Raw genomic sequence first — 21,049 nt, 5'->3', positions numbered from 1 at the left:
CATATCACCGCAGTGATCTGTCTCTCGAGGGTGATCTCCATAAAGTGACCGACAGCTAGCTGGCATTCAGCCAAATGTGTGAAACTTGGTACTAACCCTCAACTTATATGAAAATATTATGTGCCCTAGTCAAATTGACTACCGTTAAGAAAGGTAGGGATGGCATAATCGTTATTTTGTAAGTTATGACACTTACTAATCTGTTTTTTGTATTTAAGTAAAAGTTGGAGTAAATAGATGACAAGAAATGCAATTGCTCAAAATACGGTGAAATGGAAATTAATGACCGAAACACTATTCAGTATCCCGAGTGTGTTTCAATAATGATTTTACGGCAAACATATCGATAATTAAAATAGATATCAAATGACGAGGTATTGAAAAGCGATACAAAATGATGCTGAAGCGACACACATCTGGCGCAGAGCCAAGAGATATCACTTCACCACCGAAATGCAGAGCTACCGTAAACATAATGTATAGCATAGCGCACTATTTTATGTACTGGTGTAGCTATTCAACAATCTTTGTAATCCTCTTATTTACGACCGAGAATTACAAATAAGGTTAGCCAAGCGACTGAAGAAACATCAAAGATTTTAATACTTACTGAATCACAGGGTTGACTACTCAAGAAAGACAAATAATAATACTTAATTAATATTGTTCTCAACTTATGTTTAAAATGTCATGAGTAGCGATAATTCAATTAATCTATCGATAAGATAAGTTGATAAGTCTAGTCTGTATATATTTGTAAAGTTCTTATAGGTATGTAGTTTGTATATAATTGTAGGGTCAAAGCGCATTAAACATTAACTTTTTTAATCTATGATTTAATTATTTAGTGCTCTTACATAAGAGAACAGTCAAAATACTATATATGTACAAATAGATTATTATAATATTTGCTACAATTTCCTTTTACTCAGTGTTTAAAAACTATAACGCCTGCACATATAAATTCGGTAGGTGTGGATAAAGTTTTTATCGATATTTTGGAAGTACCAAGTTATTAAAAAAGTATCCAAAATTATTCAAGACATTTAAAGAAACTTCCCTCATCTAGCGAGGGATCCAACACGGCTGTGGGTACCTGCATGTTGCATCACGTTGTTTTCAAAAAAGTTATGCCATTTTTAAAGGCAAGGTGCCTTCGTAGCGTGGGACAGTATTTAGACCATAAGTTTTTACAATAATTATAATTAACTGTTCTTATGACATCATGATAATTAATGCAACATTTGCATGCCCGTTTTTATATGGCTAATTTTGCGTTTTATTATTATCAATCAATCAGAATGTGCCACTTTCTTTGCAAATAAACGATTCATTTATTTAATAGAAAAGCGCCTTATAAAATCGGCTTAGCAAAGTGTGCGTCGGTAGAAATAGCGCTATAATAAAGTTGGTTATCTTCCTAATATTTCTAAGACAGTCAATATCGGTACATTTAAAGTCCATAATTATATTGTTTTATATTTATATATTGTACGTCTAAAAAATATCTTAAAACTGTAAGGCCTTGCCTGTACCTTTAATTCGGGATAAATATTTAGATTAGAGCTACTGAAACATGTGTGTAGTCTTGGTCTGAGTTATGAATGGAACTTGATATTTAAACACTGTAGCAGTCGAGCCGTTCTATAGATGTCTTGTAACCATTGAGTGAATCTCTTGGCAAACAGCCAGATCAGCATAGCTCGGTTATTATTCTAATACTCCTGTTATTATGCTGTATTAATATGTAACCGTGTAGGAATTAATACTTATTACAACTAGTTAATGCCCGCGGCTTTGTCGTAAAGTATACTCTTAGCTTCAGTATACTGGGAATATTTGCCATATCAAAAGAAGTCCAATTTCTCATTCACCTAGAAGCAAAAGCTATATTGCTTCCCAAAAACGTGATTATTTTGGGAAGAGCTAAGCAGTACTTCACTGAGGTAAAACGTAAGCTCTACCAGGATCTGGTACGACCTCATATGGAATACATTGCATCTGTATGCGTCACCATTCACGTTCCGCTTCTTTAGGCATTTTTTTTGTGAACTGGCGAAGTGTCTTTGGGCTTATAAAAAAAAATTCAGTCTCTCTATAATAAAATTCTACTATGTTTATTACGAAATAGTTAAATTGTATGTTGTTTTAAACAATTCATGGGCATTATGTTATGTCGCTTGCCTTTTGACTTATTGTCTTTTATATTTGAATGTATTTTTCTGAGACCAGATTTCACCAAAACATACTAAATATTGCCTCGAGATAATCTGTTTTTTTTAATCGCAGAAGTCCTAATAGCTACAGATTAGACCTGGATTTGACGCACGTAGATATTATCGACGCATGAGGATAATCGCATTTATATTTTTTACAATTCATCTGTATGATTAAGCGGTCGAATATTATACTACGTCACTAACGCTTACTATATATAATTATATAAATACCATACATAGTTTTTCAAACGTTTCAATTAAAATCAGTTTGAAGATAAACTACGTATATTAATCGCTCGAATAGTTCGATATCAAAGTTCAGTTGGCGGTAACAGTTTGTTAGAACTACGGACTCAGCCGTTACCGTCCATTCAAAACATAAATTGGTTACATGATTGTCTGCACTTGAAGCGAAGAGATGAACGCTACAAATATGGTGTATCATATATACATATCATATATATATCATGCTAGAAAGTCCACAAATGTCAGCACACAAAATTTCTTGCTTATGCCTATCTTATCTGACTGTTTAACTGAATTGACTTTATTCATTTATTGTTAATTAGTATGATGAATTTTTTTATAACATGAATTGGGCCAAGCAGTTTCATTTCAATAACATATAATAGACATAAAATATTAATAATACATACACATGTATCGTATACTATCTATCGCAAAGTTCATAACACCCGCTATGTTAAAGGCTGACTATTTGTGGTCCAACAGCCTTATAAGTCCATTCAAAACATAAATTCATTGTAACTCGCTTCGCGTCTTTCGAAAATGGTCTTTAACGTCTTCCAAGCTTTGTAAATAATGTTCTTTAAATTTATTGCCATAATAAACGTGGCTTTGGTTTTTCTATGGAAATAAGTTCACTCGTTTAGACGTTGCGCGACATTTTCTCGTTGGGCACGCTTTGCTAAATGAAAATTTATGTGATATGCATACACTAATAATATTATAGTGTTAGTTTTATTTTTAGATATATTCATTTTAACGGATATTTTATGCTAGACGTGTTTGATGCATTTCATAAAATCTGAAAACATTTCTTTGGTATTTGCGAACCACTTAGAGGCTTATAAGAAATGAGCTTTTCGTTCTTTTAAAGGACGGCAACACATCCGTAAGCTTCTTAGAGTTGGAGATGTCCATGAGAGGTGTAAGCACTTCTTTCTAAGTGACAATTTCTAAGAAGTTCCGTATCTTCGGTAATAAAATAATTCCATTATAATTTATAATGAAGTAGCGTATTTTCTAAAAGATTACAGCACAAAGTATAACCGAATAACTTGCTGATATACGGAGATTGCTGCGAGAAAGAGAAAAACTCAAAAAACCTATTTTATCTCAATACACAGGAAGCGCAGGTACGTGCTATTTATGCCAACAAACGAGTTTTAAATTATGTAAAACTACCGCAAAAAATCGTACGGAAAAATTTGGCTCGAGTTGCAAGCTGAAATCCCCCTGTGACCACTCCGGTTTATTTTACCCAGGAAATAGATCCGGAATACCCGGATATACCCGGGCTACACCGGCATGAAACTCTTTATCCGGGATTAAATTTTGCAAAGAAGCAACTTTGCGACGTCTGGATATACTCATCTGTTCGGATAAATACGGGTGAGTTCAGATAAGTTACTTTTTTAGTTTTGTAATTAAAAACGAAATGGAAATGCGCTGCGCCGCCATTTTGTGATATGAAGCTTTGTAGGTGTACCTTTTTTAGAGAAATTGTGTAAACTCTTTTCATGATATGTAATATATAAAGTAAAATATTATCGGTAGTTTATCGCCGAAGTTTAAAATGAAACATAATGAAGCTTATTTGGTTTTCTGCGTAAAAGTAGACAATAGATTACTTGTCTAAAAAGTATGTTTTGATACTAATTTATTAGATTTTTTCGAAGGAAGACAGTGGCTATAGCTATTCTGAAAAGTATTGTCAGTGTGAAGGGTCTATCTAAGGGGAATCGAAGGCAATAAATAAATAATAATATAAATGTACCTACAATATAATATAATAATTAACTACCAAGGATTCTAATCATTCTGAGCGATTTAATGCTTTTACAATAAAAACAACAAAAACCTTTCATATTAGTAACGATAAATTATATAATGTCTCAACCTCTAAATATTTTCTGCGATCATAAGTTGCTAGTAGATTGCACGGAGAGGCAGTGAAATTTACTTCGCTTTAACTGCTCCTCTCTAACAAGTACCCTAACAAACACTAAGGAGAAATTATAGGAATTCATTGCGTCCCCTTATTAAGTCGCTTGTAATAAAATGTAAGGTATTTTACCGGCCATTTCAATATTAAGAACCCCAGCTGTTGCCGAACTCATTTTCATAATTATTTTTATCCATAATTTTCTTAAATCTTAGAGTTTTAATAAAATTTACCTGGAATTTTCTTTCGAATTCTCATTAACATGACCTCGGGGTTTTCCTGAATTTATTTTCTGTTCCTTTCTGTCGTAAAATCAAATTTCGATAACCATTTTCCATGCTATCTTTTAGGATAAGCATAGAAGTGAAGTTCTTGAAGCTGCAATATCAGTACGCTGATTGTTATGCTAAAACTTACTTAAAATATCACAATAGACATACTGATTTATTTGCGTTTAATTGGAATTCGAATATAATTGAATTTTCGCCACCTTTCTAAAATAATATTATAGTACGTGATACAATTACAAAACATTTAATTGCTAAGAATTTGAATAATAAAAAACGTATGATAATGAATTTCGTAACAAATCTTCGCATTACCGGACGATTAAATGACCTCGCATAACTCCGAAAGTAGTTTGAATATTTTAGTTTGTAATTAACACCATTAATTGGAGTGTGGCTTTTTGTTAAATGTGCGACTCTCAATCCTGAAGTCGTGCACTCCAGGCAATCGGTAATGGCACAAGTGACTGATCATGAAGATACCGGCGCCGAGGACGGCTTTATATGAATAATAAGCATATACAACAATTATGGCTAATAGTAGACTTAATTTTCTACAATACCAGTTAATAGCTTAATCTAAGATAGTGTTCATTGACAGGTACTATGACCGTGTATCCGAGATACCGCATTTACACTTATATTCATACTACACTACTAATTTCACTAACTGAAAAGGCGCGTTGTTCGCGTCCCATCAACATCAACTAAACAAGTAAGCATATGCTCAAATTTACTTTTATAAAAGATTACTTTTAATTTTATTTGAAATTATCAAATATTTTACGTAAGCTGGTACAAAAGTGGAGTTCATTATTTTAAGGGGGAATTAATTAACGACGCTACAAATCGATAAAATATGGCTACACTACATATCATATTCAATTATTCAATAAATTCATGCGTATAGTATTAGATATTTTAAGCTAAGCAAGTTAGAATATTTAATGAAGCATTAAATATCCTAATTTCATTCAATAGCCACATAAAACAGAAGTCATGACATCTTTGATCTCATAAAATAAGTGGTCCCCTTGGAATTGGTTGTAAAAAATTGTGTGGCTTAACCGAGTGTCGTCGTTCTTAGGAGAGGGTGACTGTTCGCTATAGATAACATTGTGTCACTGCTTTTTGTCTCGTAATACGTGAATCTCCTAGTCCAGGAGCTTTCGCTAATCAGACATTTCTTCATATATTCCATGAAAATGCACAAATAATCAATAAATCCATGAAATTTTATGTGGTTTTGGGTCGGCCCTGAAAAGAAGAACAGTTGTTCTTTTGATTGTTACGTCGATAGAAATGCTCGGTGATTTCATTTATCTCTACTTTCTACGATGAAAATCTAATTGTAATATTTAATAACTGTTCAATAGCATGTAAGCATGCAACAAATTAATATTATCGAGTAGAAAATACAATATTGTAAATTAAAAGTATCTCTAGGACCATTTCATATATCTTAACTTCCTGCCAAATCAGCTCGTGAAGGGCTTAAGTTCTTGAATGAAGTGAGGGGTTGTCGTGTAAGATGATAATAAGTAAGACACTTGATTGAACTCAACTCTGTGTTAGGAATGTCATTGATATTATTTGTTTTTTGTTATATTATATAACTGTCTCTTTGTATGTGTTACCGAGGGCGACGAAATCTAAATCCATATTGTTTGGCTTTAACAAAATTGTAGGTGCACACAACGCCAGTATGTATATAATATAAATAAATACATAACCGAGATACAAATACATTGAGGCATGTAATCGAGCTAATTACCTATATGAAAGTGAAACCGCAAGTGTTTCTCGCGTTGGTCTTAATTATGATGAGGAGTTTATGTTGAATTTTTATGGGCTTACAAGAGGTTCATTTTCTAGATATGAAGTTGACTGGAAAGAGTAAATATGTGGCTTCCTATTTTAATAACTATAACGCGTTTTGGTCGCTAAGGTATCTTTGACATCTTATTGACAGATGGATGTAAACAAAAAAATATTATGCTGTATTTGTTTTAGATAAGAATAAATCTTACGAATCAACAATAAACAGTAAAAACCTACCTTTCCGGAATATTTCATTGAGTCTATAAATATAAAAGCGTACACATATAACGGAAAGTGACTTAATACATTTTCTGCGGTTCCGATGGAAGCCCGATGTCGGACAGACAGCTATTTGATAGAGGTCGCCATTAGCAGATTGGAGATGGGCCATCAATCAATGACTTGCGTTCAATTATATACCATTGTCGATAACTATGTGACAAATCGGGATTTATGTAAAAAAAACTTTAATGTTATGTATAACTATTGTTTACTAGGTTCAATGAAGGGTACTTAATGTTTAGCTCTAAACGGTATCAATAGGACGGCTTTAATCGTGACTTACAACCATGTTGAAAATGTAATATAATTTTTGTTTTAGTTAGTTACTGTTGATAATCTCCTATTATTCTACTCAACTCTTTCTGAACAGCTCGAGTTACGATGATTTCCTGAAACCTATTCAATCCACGATAGCGTGGTTACGATTCGATAATCGGAATACAATCTCAAGTTGCGCATTGTCCGTGATCTCATTGTATGAGAGTCTGAATTGTTTTAAGGGTAATTAAGTTTTACGGTATCCCGGGAGCCCTTTTGTGGTCTGATTTATCGGCAAAGTATAGTGAGATAAATCAAACAGAAATTGATCCTGTCTCAGTTCAAAATGTGCCGTGGGGTTGCTAGTTTACTGTCCTTAAATAAATTTATAAAAAAGGTATAGGAGTATTTGGTATGGATGGTTTTGGAACGATTTTTTAAACATAGCAATTATGTTGTCTTGAACTATACTATCTATCGTACTTTGGCCAGATTTTGCGTGGTGATAAATGTTTAGCCTAAGTGACATTAATCGACTCATTTGAATTTATTGTCAGAAATATATAACGTACAATAAGGTAGTTTTTTTTTACGCAACGTTTGTGTAAGTTCTTACTTAAAATTCTATTGTAACGATTTAGAAGAATTTATCGATGTGTTCAGTTGTTATTAGGAGGTTTAAATATTAAAATTAGTTTAAAACTCAAAGGTAAATAAAAACTCGAACATTTTCCCTCGCTTCCATCGGCAAACCGAACACGTATCTTCGAAACGGAATTGCTGGAGCAAATGTCAGATGAATTTCTACTTTTTGTTGATTGTATAAGGTCTATTTTACGAAAAGGTCAGAGGGGCTAGCGGGCCCGGCAAAATCTGAAATCTTCAGGAGGCTGTTCACTTTGTATGGACAGCGGCGCGCGGTGTAGGCACGGCGAGCAGACTTACATCAATTTTCGTATTACCAATGGATTAAATCCGTGGGTAGGAAAAGTTTTCGATTGGATGGGAGGGCGCTTGTCGTGAATCAATGTTATAAAATTTGTATTCAGGTGGCACCACTTTTTTCTGTGAAAGGTGTTCTATCGATTTAAAGCGGCTTTTTGTTGTTTCACCGCGTTTAGGGCTAATAAAAGCGGTAAATAATCTATTTAGATGAAATCGAGGATCAGGGTTCAAGACGATTCCTATTTAAAAGTTGGTTTTTGGGAATAATTATTTTATTAAATGACTATGGTTTTTTCTCAATAAAACGGTCACGATTCATGTAATGATGATTCTAATAAAAGATAAAACTAGATTGGAATAAATTCATTAATTTCTTGAGCGCAAATGTTTAAGCAGCTAGGTAATGCTCACAATATTTGAGTCATAAAAACAAAATGATCTAATTTCTTAGAGGTCACAGATTAAACACGATAGTGTTATGTTTGCACAGATGATTAACACCATACGTAGTAAAATATTGTAACATGCTTTACTTTATTAATCACACATTCACGTTCATTTACATTTATATCATAATTTAATATTTATGACATAAATGAAAAGAAATTAGCGAAATAATAATAAAGATAATCATATGCGTAAGTATTTTACTGAGCATAAGCTAAATAGTTATAACTAAAGTAACTACAACTATAAAGCAATAGGTAATTGTCAAGTGAGGTCAAACTCATGGTTACGAGAATACTATTAGAGAAAATGTTACGGCAACCGGAAGTAAACAATTCTATATTTTACAAATTAGTGTGTTAGTAGAATGTTTTAATTTAAAAAATAAAATATAATTGTTTACACTAAAAAAATTCTACAAGCTTGTGGTTCCCACCTATCAATACAGTACGTGTTTAGAATGTATTATTTTGAGAAACATTAAGAAATATTTTTAATTTAAGATTTACTAGGCGAAAGCAAACATTGCTTTTACGCTTATTAGATTATTTTTTATTCAAATATATTAGCTATAAGACAATCCTTTATCCCCATTGTTATAAATTAACAAGTGATTAATCATCTACAATAAAATTTAAATGTATTTAATTCTCTATTGTATTTCCCACGTTAAACGTAAAGTTGTCTTTAATTACTTATTATTTTGTTAGATTTAAATCTTAATTTAATCATCTTGACCTTCACGGATTATGACTAAATCTGTGACGTATAATGTTGACAGAGTATAAACTAAGATGGCATTTGGTAAATCTTTGAGTTTGGGATTAAAGGACATATCTGTGAGATGCTGTACTGGACAAACAACCGCTTGATAAGGAAAGAGCACCTCGATTTACACTGCAGTAATATGTTAATATTCCGCCATTTTGATCATGGGTTTGTAAAAGTGGAACACACTTGGAAACCGAATTCTTACTCAAAATATACTCAAAGTTTGATATAACCGTGCCGGTCAGTGGACACGGCGATTGTAATTATCTACTGTTTTTATTTTTACTTTACTGCGATGTTCATTTCCATAACTGCGTCAAGTGCGGTCTAGCGTAGTTTAGGGATGTGCACTAGCAGTCAATTCACTTCCGGTTCTTGTCGATATACGACTTTAGAGAATGTTAACTAAAAGTTTCTTAATCATTATAAGACATTTATACAGCAGGCATTCGTCGGTTTCATTTATAATTTTCAATCTTAAAAGAAACTGTATTAAGATACCCATACTATGTATGCATAAACGTTTGTGTTTTCTCTTCTAATAAAATTAACCAGATTCCCGATTATTTTCTCATTTGGATATTTTTTTTCATTACTTGTTAGTTAAATGACCGTTAGTTTAGTTAAATTTTAAATGACCGACGACGATTAAGACAAAATTCTCAGCTGTCAAATTAGAAGATAACAACGGCGCATCACTACGCGCACCTTCCTCGTCCTATTCAGTTTTACGTGTAATGCGCGTGCGCGCGACCGTCTCTTTACTTTCCAAGTTTGATGAAAACTAATTGTTTTTATATGGCATTAACCCGACCGAATTGTGTTGTGACTTCTGGACGTCTCGACGCTAGCTTCTCGAGGACTCGTCAATATGGCCGGGTAATACTTACGATGCTTAATGACCTTGTTTGTTTGTAATATTGGATTGCGATTGAGATGTTTTCTTGCTATTTCATGATTTTTAAAGACGCGATCGCCGGCGTAGTTATTGAAACAGATGTAATAGAGTCTACTCAGATTGTCTAGGAAAATCCTGTTCCACGAGTTATGGAATAGTTTTGTTAATAAAATAACTAAGAACGTTATTAGAAAATGTCTACATAAAAACAACTGTGTACTTGAGAAGATTGTACATTGATACGTAATAGGTGAATAATTATTACATATTTTCCTCGTATTTTCCAGATGTACCTAATATATAATTTATATATCGACTCAACAAAATAGTCATTTGAGTCACATAAAAGAATACTGCGTTTATTTATTATTTAACCTTTATTCAATTAATTAACTTAAATATTTCCATAACTTTATTTTATATTTATTTTATAATTAATATAGCCCTTTGAGACGTGTCCTTGATCAATATAAATTTATGCCAACTATTGACAATATTAAAATGGAATGTGTCAAAACTCCTGGAAAAGAAATACGTGATACATGGCACCTACTATACATCCTATTGCTAAGCTTAAAAAAAAGGTAATTGAAAAAAATACAAATATCACAAAAGAACCACCAAATAATGTTATCCACAGTCCAGAAGATTATCAAAATTTAATCCAGATTTAAGCATAAAGCAGAAAGTGAATTTGGCTCAAGTTTATAAATATAAAACTAAAAAGTAAAATATGTCACTGAAAAGGGGTAGAAGTGAATGGTCCATCAAGGGTGTTCCAAATTTTGTTTTGTATTATAAAGGTTTTATCATCAAATAAAGATTTACGAGAATATTAAGTCAGTGTTTATTATAATATCTACATATTAAAGCTACTTTATTGTTTTTAAGCCTTAACGTGATATACAATTTAAATTTAAGAGCTAAAGTACCTACTTTAAGACAACTACATTAAAACGTTTATTATTATGCTTATTAAGTAATAAACAATTGTATTTATTAAATTATAAACTGAATGTTAGGGTGCCAAGTAAGATATATTATACAAATATTGTGCGTGTGTATTTATTATTCATAAACGTAAGCTTTTAAATTAATCAAATGATGTTTCACAGTGACAATGAAAATAAATTAGCACACTGTATTTTAGGTTTATATTGCGTTTACTAATCTAGGTATATGTAAACAGTGCTTCAATAAGTGTTTCTACAGTATCTGTTTTTTATGATAACCTAGATACACATAATTATTACCTTAAATACTATTACGTATTTGAAAGATAACTGTAATTGTTTTTAAATAGTATTTAGAACGGAAAAGAAATTAAAAGTTAATTATGTATTGGAAGTGAAATGACAGTCGTAAAGTGCTAATACACGCGACGCGTATTTTAAAGAAATTAGATATTTTTATAATACAATACATTGTGATAACCATTAATTTGAAGTGTGTTAAAGATGATAAATGCTTGATAATTATGGCAAAGATTGGTACTCCAGTAAGTTGATTATGCACTTTCTCAATTCTTTTTTTTGCATGTTATAAATTATGTCGTAGAAACATTGTTTGATAAAAATAATAGTAACTTTAAAAGTAATCCTAATTTTATGTTTTGCTATGCTAGCTTTATCTATTAATTTAAGGGAACGTACATTTTACAACAAAAACTCAATACGATAAATGTTTCAAAAAAAACGTTATGCCCGTTTACAACTTAATGGTAGTATGTAGAATGTGAAGTATGAGAGAATGACGCGAAAAAGTGTTTCTATTTACTTATAGATAAGAAAAATTTATGTGACATAGATTCCATCAATAATCTTTATGTGAAAAGATTATTATCTCTCCTATCAATCTAACTTCAGAATGCAAAAGAAATATCTTTTATATTTTGGTTAAACTGGTCTCTTAAAATTCCTTAATTCGATATATTTCTTTTGAAAAACCATTTCACCATGGTTCTGAATGCACTAAAAAATTTAATAACAATATATCTTTTTTTCTATTGGTTGGTCTTGTTTAATTTATTAAACAATAATTACATTATTTATATACGGGGTATGAGGATCAGATTAGACTTTCTTTTGGATACCGCCGTCCGTCGTAGTCCTCAACTGCACGATATATGATAGAAGTAGATATGGTGATAGTCAAATGATTAATAATTCTGTGCCAATACAGAATATATTTCTAAAGTTTCCCAAAGAACCACAGGATCGGTTTTAGTATACACGGGACGGATACGACTTTCGGACTAGCGCAGGAGATAGAGTATGCAACTCGCAACATTTTAAACACTAGATTAATAGATAGATAATATTCATAAATATTTTCTCTTTCTGAACAAAGTCCACCTTTAATTGAAGAAATATGACGTAAATACTTAATAAACGTAATGAGGGGTCCTTAAACCGGACACGAACAGCCGAGCGTGACAACATCGGGTCAATGTTAGCTAAACAATACTTCTTTTACATGCTTTGGTTAAAATGGAAGATGTTAAGCATTTGCTTGAAACATGAATCACTTCTATTGTCAACTAAGCAGTAGAGAGACAATCTGTATTAAAAAATAATTTTAATAAAAATAAACTGAATGTGGTGGTTTCAATAGCTATATTAGGGACCTTTACTTTTGCTGTATGTCAAAGATGTTAGCTCTAACAAAGGTTCATTACATAACGTAAACTATTACTTTTTAGAATAAGTTCTTCTTAATCCATTTTCAAGCTTGGACATTTTACTAACAAGTATATTATATGAACGATGTAATGAGGTATATGTATCAGTGACTATACTCCTAAAATAAGGCTCTCTCTAAATAAGAAGCCGGTCCCATTATAACAAGACCAATTATCTCATTGACCTACACAGTCAGGTAATTGTCAGCAATTACACTGACTATTGTATTAGAATGATTTTTTTTTGCTTTTATGGGGTTTATATTGATACTGACACGGAATTCAGATTCACTTCAAACAGCCAATAGCCCTAAATGCCCAATAGCCCAATAACACTAATGTGTTTCCAATAATAATTTTATTCCTTTAGTTTGGGCCTGTCTACTAGGTTCGTCATATGTAGTTTGGTTCGCCCATTCTGAACTATTTTAATGGAGTGGTAAATATATGAATGTATGCTTTTAATACTCTTTGGAAATTAAAAAACGGCACAAAACATGACTACTTATATTTGGGTTTTTCTATCTTTAAGGCTAAGTTTTACTTCTATAGACAATGCTTGGTAAAACGATAGCAGTTGTGAAATAACTCAGTTTCAAATGATACACCTCGAATGTTTTGTAAACTCAGCTACGTGTCACCCAGCAACATACCGACAGAACAAATAGCAACATACTTGTTTTATAAACGTTTTGCAACAATATACTTGGACGGCTATCTTTATTTAATTATTATATTGTAAATGTTTTGTGGCAATAAAACAGAATACATTGTCATTATTTAATAAGTGTGTATAGATGTATATAGAAACTCCGTGCAAATAATATCTAATAATTATAATTAAAATTCAGTGTTTTTTAAATGTACATATTATAAAACTTTTTTGCTTGATAACGAGTTCTAAGTATAGCAAATTTTTCACATTTTAATCACTGCAACAAAACATTTTACAAAAAAAAAGTGTTATGCAAAAATAGAAAAAATAAGTAATTCATCCTTCAAACTGGCACCAACAAGACAAAATTAAATAAGCTGAGGAAAAAAAATATAATGATGCGTTTACGTCATCTTCACAAAATCACGCAACCAATTGAAATTAAGTTATATTTTTATCTTCAGGTTTTATCCGCATAGATACGACTTACTGTAGTTATAATGTTTTATTAATTGGCTTTGCCCTCATACATAAGAATAAGTATATTCTTGTGAAGAAAATAATGGAAACTAATTCAATTTTTCTTAACTTTTTTACCATTACCCAATTAAATCATAAGTCTTACGTTAATCTTTCCTTTCCATTCCTTCCTGGTACAAAAAACAAAGTTATAGAAATATAAAACAAAACATTAAAAGTCACGTTGAGATACGATCGTGATTCAGTGATTTTTTATTGTTGTTGTAAGTTTCAAATGCTCAAGACACGTGATAATATTTAAATTTCTCTGTATAATTAAAGTTATTAGATCAATATTCCGAGTCAGAAGTTGCGTGCGCGATGCGATCGTGCACGTGACAATGAAAATTTGTTTGTATGTCATTTAGCGATGTACAGCGATCTCCATCTTTGCGCCATAGAATCGACTTTTTAATAATTAACATTTACCTTCGCTTTCAAATGAAGAAATAAACTATTAAATACTCATACCCTTTTTTGTATGTAGTGTGATAAATGTTAAGTCATTGCAAGTATTAAGACACCTATGTTGTTTCAGACAGTCAGACGGATGCTGGACATACTCAAGACCCAGCTCTTCACCATAGCACTGTCTCTGACTCTATTCAACACGGTCCGACTACCCCGTGAGGCTTTCAGATATGGAGATGTCCAGTACCTCGCGGTCTACTCGGTCTGGCTTGTGGCCGTTGGTCTCCCGTGTGCATTGCTGCAGCTTGCCATGGGTCAACTGAGTCAGCAAGATGCTGTGGGGGTTTGGCGTGCCGTCCCAATATTTAGAGGTACATTTCTAACAGCTCGCAGTTAAATAACACGTTACGCCTGTAATAAGATTGTCTGTGTGTGTCTGCATTATTGATCATTTTGAAGCTTACCGTTTAACTAAATTAGTTTTTGTACCAACCCAATCAGTTTTATCTTCACAAAGAACTCAGTATCATCCGGAAAGGCTTAAATAGCGAGATGCACTAACCACACCGGAGTAATCCGCTTTCATAGCGGTGTGGTTAGCGCGGTATAAACCCAAACCCATGTCAATAACAGCTTCAATTTATTACATTTTTCAGGAGTTGGTTACATCAAGGTCCTGACATCATACCTTTGCTGTATCTACAGCATGGTGTATGTGTCTCTTTCGGCAGCTTACATGATTTGGATTGGCAAGGGATCATTCCCACTGAGGGACTGTGCCAGGATTCAAATGACGCCGGTATTATTATGATTCGATTGTACTTAGATACGATAAAAAAATGATTTTAGAAAGTAGGCAAAGGGAATCCCCTTTACCTACATTAAATTGTTTCTTAGAACACCTTTCCTTTTATAAAATGCTTTATTTAATTATGTTTCAGCAACATTTATAGATCTAGTAAAGATGAAGCTATTTGGTGATATTATTGTTTTCTTATTTATTTCCAGATTTTCTGTTTATTGATTATCAAAACCTTACTGAAATCGTTAATAGTGAATAAAAAGAATTACATATGGAGTTTTATTTTAACAAATAGCAACATTTCAATATTAATTCATTTGGCAAATTTCCATTATTTGGTTTAAAATTAACTGAAATAACAGAGTTAATTCTGTTTTGTTGTAGCCAATAGCTTCTACTTGTATTTAACTCGTATAATGGGCTCGATACGAGGGTACCAATGTTTTTTACGTGATAATGAAAATCTTGTTTCAGGATGGATATGAAAACAAAATGAATGCATCTGAGTGTTTTAAGTGAGTAATTCTGTATTAGATTATTATTCTGTAATAGACGTTTTTACCAGTTCTACATTTGAAACGGAAAAAAGTGATAATATTATATCATTACTATTACAGCTCGACATTTTTGGCGCCGTTCACTGAACAACCACAATATCTCGGAATAATGGCTATATTAATATTCATTTTATGGTTCTTCGTACCGCTTATGTAAGTATTTTACTATGTTTCTTAATTACTAGATTTAAACGGTGCATTTTTATGATGTCTGTTGAACTTTGGTCTGGCCAAACGTTACTCTACGATTGTATCCATTTTATTATATTTTGCTGTTAAATGCCATCATTATATGATTTCAAATATAATATATATATAATTTTTAAAATTGTTATAAAGCAATATGAAAGTGACTAAAAATAAATAAATCATCATAACTAGCTACATGATTCTGATAAACGATTCGTAAAATAGTTGTAGCAGCTTATAGGAAAATCCCACACAAATTAACTTATATTGGTATTTATTGGATGCAATCTCATTTTGTCCGCCATCAAATTATTAGCGTTAAATATTTAAACTATAATAAACAGTTACGAGGAGTTTATAAACATGATCCAGTGAGCTGATGAAAATGGGTCAATTTTATGTAATAAGGCAAAAGATCTTGCATTTATAAATGGGTTTATTAAAATTAAGCTGTGTTGGTCTTAGCCTTGTGTGAATTAAACGTGCAACTTTCTACGAGTATACAAATACTGGTTTGTACCAATGGCAATTTCTTAATCTAAAGGCGCAGCTAACACTTATGTATACGGTGCTGGCAAACATCGTGAGGAAACCAGATGGTCTGAAGGTGGTATTCAGAGTCAAGGCTTAGCCTTAGAATTATGACTCTCATGTGTCAAAACCGTTTTAAACGAATACCGAATAACCGATAACTAACAAAATCGGTGGACACGAAATAACTTTTGAAGAAATCTTTTTTATAAAATGAAAGTGCAATCGATTCAATAAATAAGTTTATTGAATCGATTGACTCATGCGTACGTATAAGCTTAATAATTAATTCAGTCACTTTTTTTGAACTTATATTTTAGTATTAACGTAAATTTTCAGGTTATTCAGTCTCCATAAATCTCTCAAAGCATCACTTATGACACTGGCGCCGATAATATTCGCAATAGCCATAGTAATATGCGTGTTTCTCTCAAACGGGACGACGCTCACGACCTCATTGGAGACGGAAGACAGGTCATTGCTATATCGACCTTATATTTGGCACAGTGGCTTGGTTCAGGCACTCTTGTCGACAAGTGTTATGAGTGGCTTTCTTATAAGTGCAGGCGGCACTCTTTATAAACAGTCGGATGTCAGATGGTAAGTCATTCCGAATGGAGTTCTAACGTTTTAGTTCTGACATTTTTAATTTCATTTCTGTGCTTTTGATTTGAAATCAGACTTAAAAATTTTGCATTGAAAATTGCTTATGCTTACTCAATTTGCTAATTCTTTATCACATAAGTAGCAATATCTAAAATCACAAATTATAAATTTAAAATACAATTTTAGCTAAAATCATATCCTAATGGTTTCAGGACAGCGACATTTTTAATCATAACAAACCTGCTCACTGGCTGGCTGAGTGTGTTCATGTGGGAATCACTTGCCGGTGAAGGCACAAAGGATAAGAGTTTCATTACAATTTTAGTGCTGATCTATCAGTCTTCAGTGACCGAAGCCAGGTCTAAGGAGTGGCCTTTGCTTGCTTTTGCGATTGTATTAATATCAGGAATTATTACTTTGGTATGTTTTCAAACAAAGAAGTTAGTGGCTCTTCAAGCAATGGTCAAATGCTCAAAGCAAGATTGACCTTACAGTTATTTTGATATTATTTTAACGCACAAGTAGGATCAGCACAGACCGTTCAGCAAGTGTTAATTGCCGTCAATCCAACGGCATTGATCGAAAACATCAATTAATAGTAATTTAATGAAATAGTAATTATTATAATACATGGCTATTATTGTAGTTTTATCCAAATCAGTTCAAGTAATAATGTTAGATTGAATAAAATACACTGTATTCTGTGTAATCCTTCCAAATAATTATTGTGTTCGTCGGTGGGGAGATTATCGAATTTAACAGCAGCCTACTAAGCTTGCGGTCAGCTGGCATTGAGGGCTCATACCGTATTCTGGCTTATAAAGTTTTACCATTTATACATTGCTTATCCCATTCTTATGCTTACTTTTAAAATAATAAAATAAATATTTCAATAAAGGACAATTGGATTTACTTTTATAATAAAAGTATGCAAATTGTAATAAGATAAACAGGATTCGCTCAAATTAGGGCAGAATTAACATACATTTATTTAGCTACAGAATAACTTATTTTACAAAAGTAATTTCAAGATAAATCATACATTATAAAAACATAAGCTACTACTACGAATAGTCATTAGTAGGACCGCTATGGTATAACTTTTTATAATTGCAATGTTATAATTTCAGCTAGTTCTTCTTTTCCCCATATACGACAAACTCCATCGTTTATGCGGAGATCAGTGGAGACTATTCGCGGCGGCGACTTCAGCATTAGGCACTGCGTTGACTGTCACAGTCCTGTCCCGGGGCATTTCCTTTGCGGAGGTGCTAGATGACTTAGTAGTACCCATACTGGCAGTTATAACTGTGACCTTTGAAGTACTCGGTTTTGTCTACATTTATGGTAAGCACTACGGGGAAAGCGAGAACATTTTTAACATTAATCGAAAACATATGAATGCATTATGAATAGCTCGAATCACAAAGTATATATTATTTAATCATTTTCACAGGTTACTTCTATCTGAAATTCGACCTTAAATTTATTACGAGCGCCAAAATGCCACGCTTTTGGATGGTGACCTGGTGGTGTACCCCTATTTTAGTGGTGGGGATAACGGGATGGTGGTTGAGGGCAGTCATCAGAACTGCCTGGAGTCAAGGACATAGCTTATGGCCACTAGTAGGAGCCTTCATAGGGGTTCTGCTGATTCTGATTATTTTCGCTGGAATCGCTGTTGCGAAAGAAGAACAATATAATTTGTTTGCCGTAAGTATGCCTACAGTATACTTTAACGCATCAAACACATTTTTATTATGTGAAAATGATATAATTACATACGTCTTTATTATTTTTAGAAAGTAGCGGCAGCTTTCCATCCTTCCCGACTATGGGGACCAGAGGATCCAATGACCCGATACATGTGGATGTCCCAAAGGTTTTCTAATGGAACCCTAAGTTCTGAACAGGAGGTCACCGATACGAACAATTACACCAACCTTCACAACGATTACACGACAAAAAACGATGTCAAATACACCGAAAATTGGGTTAAAGATGACCTCTATGATGTGAATCCACAGAATGAATTTAATTTTGAGTATTTAGGTAAAGATAACATAGCATACTCCGACGCTGGTGATTTATATGCGATACCAACAGTAACAAAAAGTAAAAAGCGAAAAAAGGACGACACATTCCGATCACCAAATATTTGTATGGCTAAAGGACAGATGGGGGGAGAAACTAACTGTAATTGTAATAGACATTTTCAACTGAACGTCCCAGATTTGAGGAATAATGAAATATCGACTAGTCTGTAGACTTTGAACAATGTACAACGATTGCTTTGTCTAGTCGTGATAGTTAATACTTTATTTAATAAGTTTCAACGAAGACGCCTTTAAGAATAACGGTGTTAATATATTTTAATGTAGTTTTAGGCAGTACTTTTTGTGATATAATTAGGAATTATAGTCCTAAGTTTGATCTTTCGGTGAGGTGATTGAGACCACAGTGCGTTTTAAAGACATGCATTAAAAATTATCTATGAAAAATAACAAGAGGTTGAGTTGAATTGAAGAAATACACAACAATGTTCATGATACCCCACATATTAGAAACAAATAAATAACAATAAGATTTTTATTTAAGCAGACAATCATAAGTCCATATGGTTACGGCAACTTTTTTAAACCCTGCACAGACCTCAAAAGCACCGTGTCATCGGCGTAGCTAATATTATTCAATTAGCCAAAATGCAGCTTGCTGAGCTCCTCGAGGCCATTCATGTACATATTGAACAAGCCCCCCTGTCTCACTCTACATTCTAATATATATGGGTCTACGCACTTGATTTGATTTCCATGCTATTACTTAAAAATTGCCCTTTTAAATTGAGATAATACCTCCCTGCTCGCACCTTCACATTTTCCTCGCACGCACCGTTCACATGCCATAAGGAAAACAGCGGTGGCCTAAAGAAAACTTTAATGCGCTATGTTACGCCTCCTCATGATCACTCACTCTATCAATAGTCACCGAAATGGCAACTCTGCTTTTGAGGGGGTTAGTGTTCTCCCAAAAATCCCTTATAGTATTGCTTATGTGTATTTGTGATAAGAGGTGAGTAACGTACGGAGCTATCTGGTCAGGTGTTTTATGTCCCCAAACTCCTCTATTTGTGGTTTTCACAGAACACCTTTCTTTCTTCAAACGTTTCAAAACACATTGATATATAAAAGAAAAATTACGCGACCACAAAATGTCATATAAAAAATAAATATCCTAAGTACAGTGACTTCGGCTGATTGAGATATCGCACAGTGATCCAACCAGCGTTTTACCCACTTATTGGTGCAATTAATACTTCAAAGGCTAAGTCCATGTTTTAGGTCAATATTTAAAATCATTACAAATACTAGTCAATTCATTACAAAATAATGTAATTGGATGACCATTAAATCCTCTAATTTATAAATAGGTTCCTTATTTAAGTTATTACTAATGGCACTTACAGTTCCCAAACAGTTCGTAAAGGCAGACGGAATATCCTGTTTCTTTACCGGCAAATATACACTCAGAACTATATACGGCCTAACTGGCGCAATAACGCGTACAGCACAGACTTGCGGATTAGAACAATTTATCACTATAACTCTAGGAAACTCACTGGTATTCAACAGCAGTGCTACACCACCATAAGGTCTACCTCGTAGCAGACCTTCTGCAGAGTCAGTAGCAGAAGTACCGGTACAACTAAATCTGTCATCGATGCTACCCAAGAAATCCAGGAAACAACCAAACCTCCTGTAGCGCTACAACCATACCCTCATCACAATATATTTGACGTATATCACTTACTGCTCTTTTGAAATACAATTAAAGATAACGAACTTGTAGGTAAATAAATTTTTGTCTTTCTGTTTCTTAAAATACTTTTTGGTCTCGGTTTTAATAGACTTAATTTAGGACGGGGCACATCATAAATGCTCTATTTTAAAACTACGATATTAAATGTAATCAAATTGTGAGATTAG

At 32.9% G+C, this 21,049-nt stretch overlaps 1 protein-coding gene across 2 annotated transcripts; it reads left to right on the top strand.

Moving 5' to 3' along the window:
- Positions 1 to 9,938: 9,938 nt before the first annotated feature.
- LOC125051133 (sodium-dependent nutrient amino acid transporter 1-like) lies at positions 9,939 to 19,663 on the top strand. 2 transcript variants are annotated; one of them, XM_047651295.1, is made up of 10 exons: positions 9,939 to 10,097; positions 14,513 to 14,752; positions 15,038 to 15,180; positions 15,658 to 15,698; positions 15,801 to 15,893; positions 16,800 to 17,060; positions 17,279 to 17,486; positions 18,197 to 18,413; positions 18,523 to 18,779; positions 18,869 to 19,663. In XM_047651295.1, the coding sequence occupies exons 2-10, from the start codon at positions 14,521 to 14,523 to the stop codon at positions 19,331 to 19,333; spliced, it is 1,917 nt and encodes a 638-aa protein (XP_047507251.1). In that variant the 5' UTR covers positions 9,939 to 10,097; positions 14,513 to 14,520; the 3' UTR covers positions 19,334 to 19,663. The 2 variants fall into 2 exon arrangements, with proteins under 2 accessions (XP_047507251.1, XP_047507250.1); XM_047651294.1 differs by having other exon boundaries at positions 14,509 to 14,752.
- The last annotated feature ends 1,386 nt before the right edge of the window (positions 19,664 to 21,049 follow it).

Source organism: Pieris napi, chromosome 7 (genome assembly GCF_905475465.1).
Source record: "Pieris napi chromosome 7, ilPieNapi1.2, whole genome shotgun sequence".
In the NCBI taxonomy this organism is placed as follows: Eukaryota; Metazoa; Arthropoda; class Insecta; order Lepidoptera; family Pieridae; genus Pieris; species Pieris napi.
Note: the sequence above shows the minus strand (reverse complement) of the source record. Positions and strands in the feature narration are given on the sequence as shown.

What these genes read in the sequence shown, in the direction of transcription:
- LOC125051133 (XM_047651294.1), top strand. Translation starts at nt 9,996, where the DNA reads ATGAAAACTAATTGTTTTTATATGGCATTAACCCGACCGAATTGTGTT. An exon ending in TGGTTCTTCGTACCGCTTAT is followed by an intron (nt 15,894 to 16,799) that starts GTAAGTATTTTA and finishes GTAAATTTTCAG; the next exon opens with GTTATTCAGTCTCCATAAAT. An exon ending in TATCAGGAATTATTACTTTG is followed by an intron (nt 17,487 to 18,196) that starts GTATGTTTTCAA and finishes TTATAATTTCAG; the next exon opens with CTAGTTCTTCTTTTCCCCAT.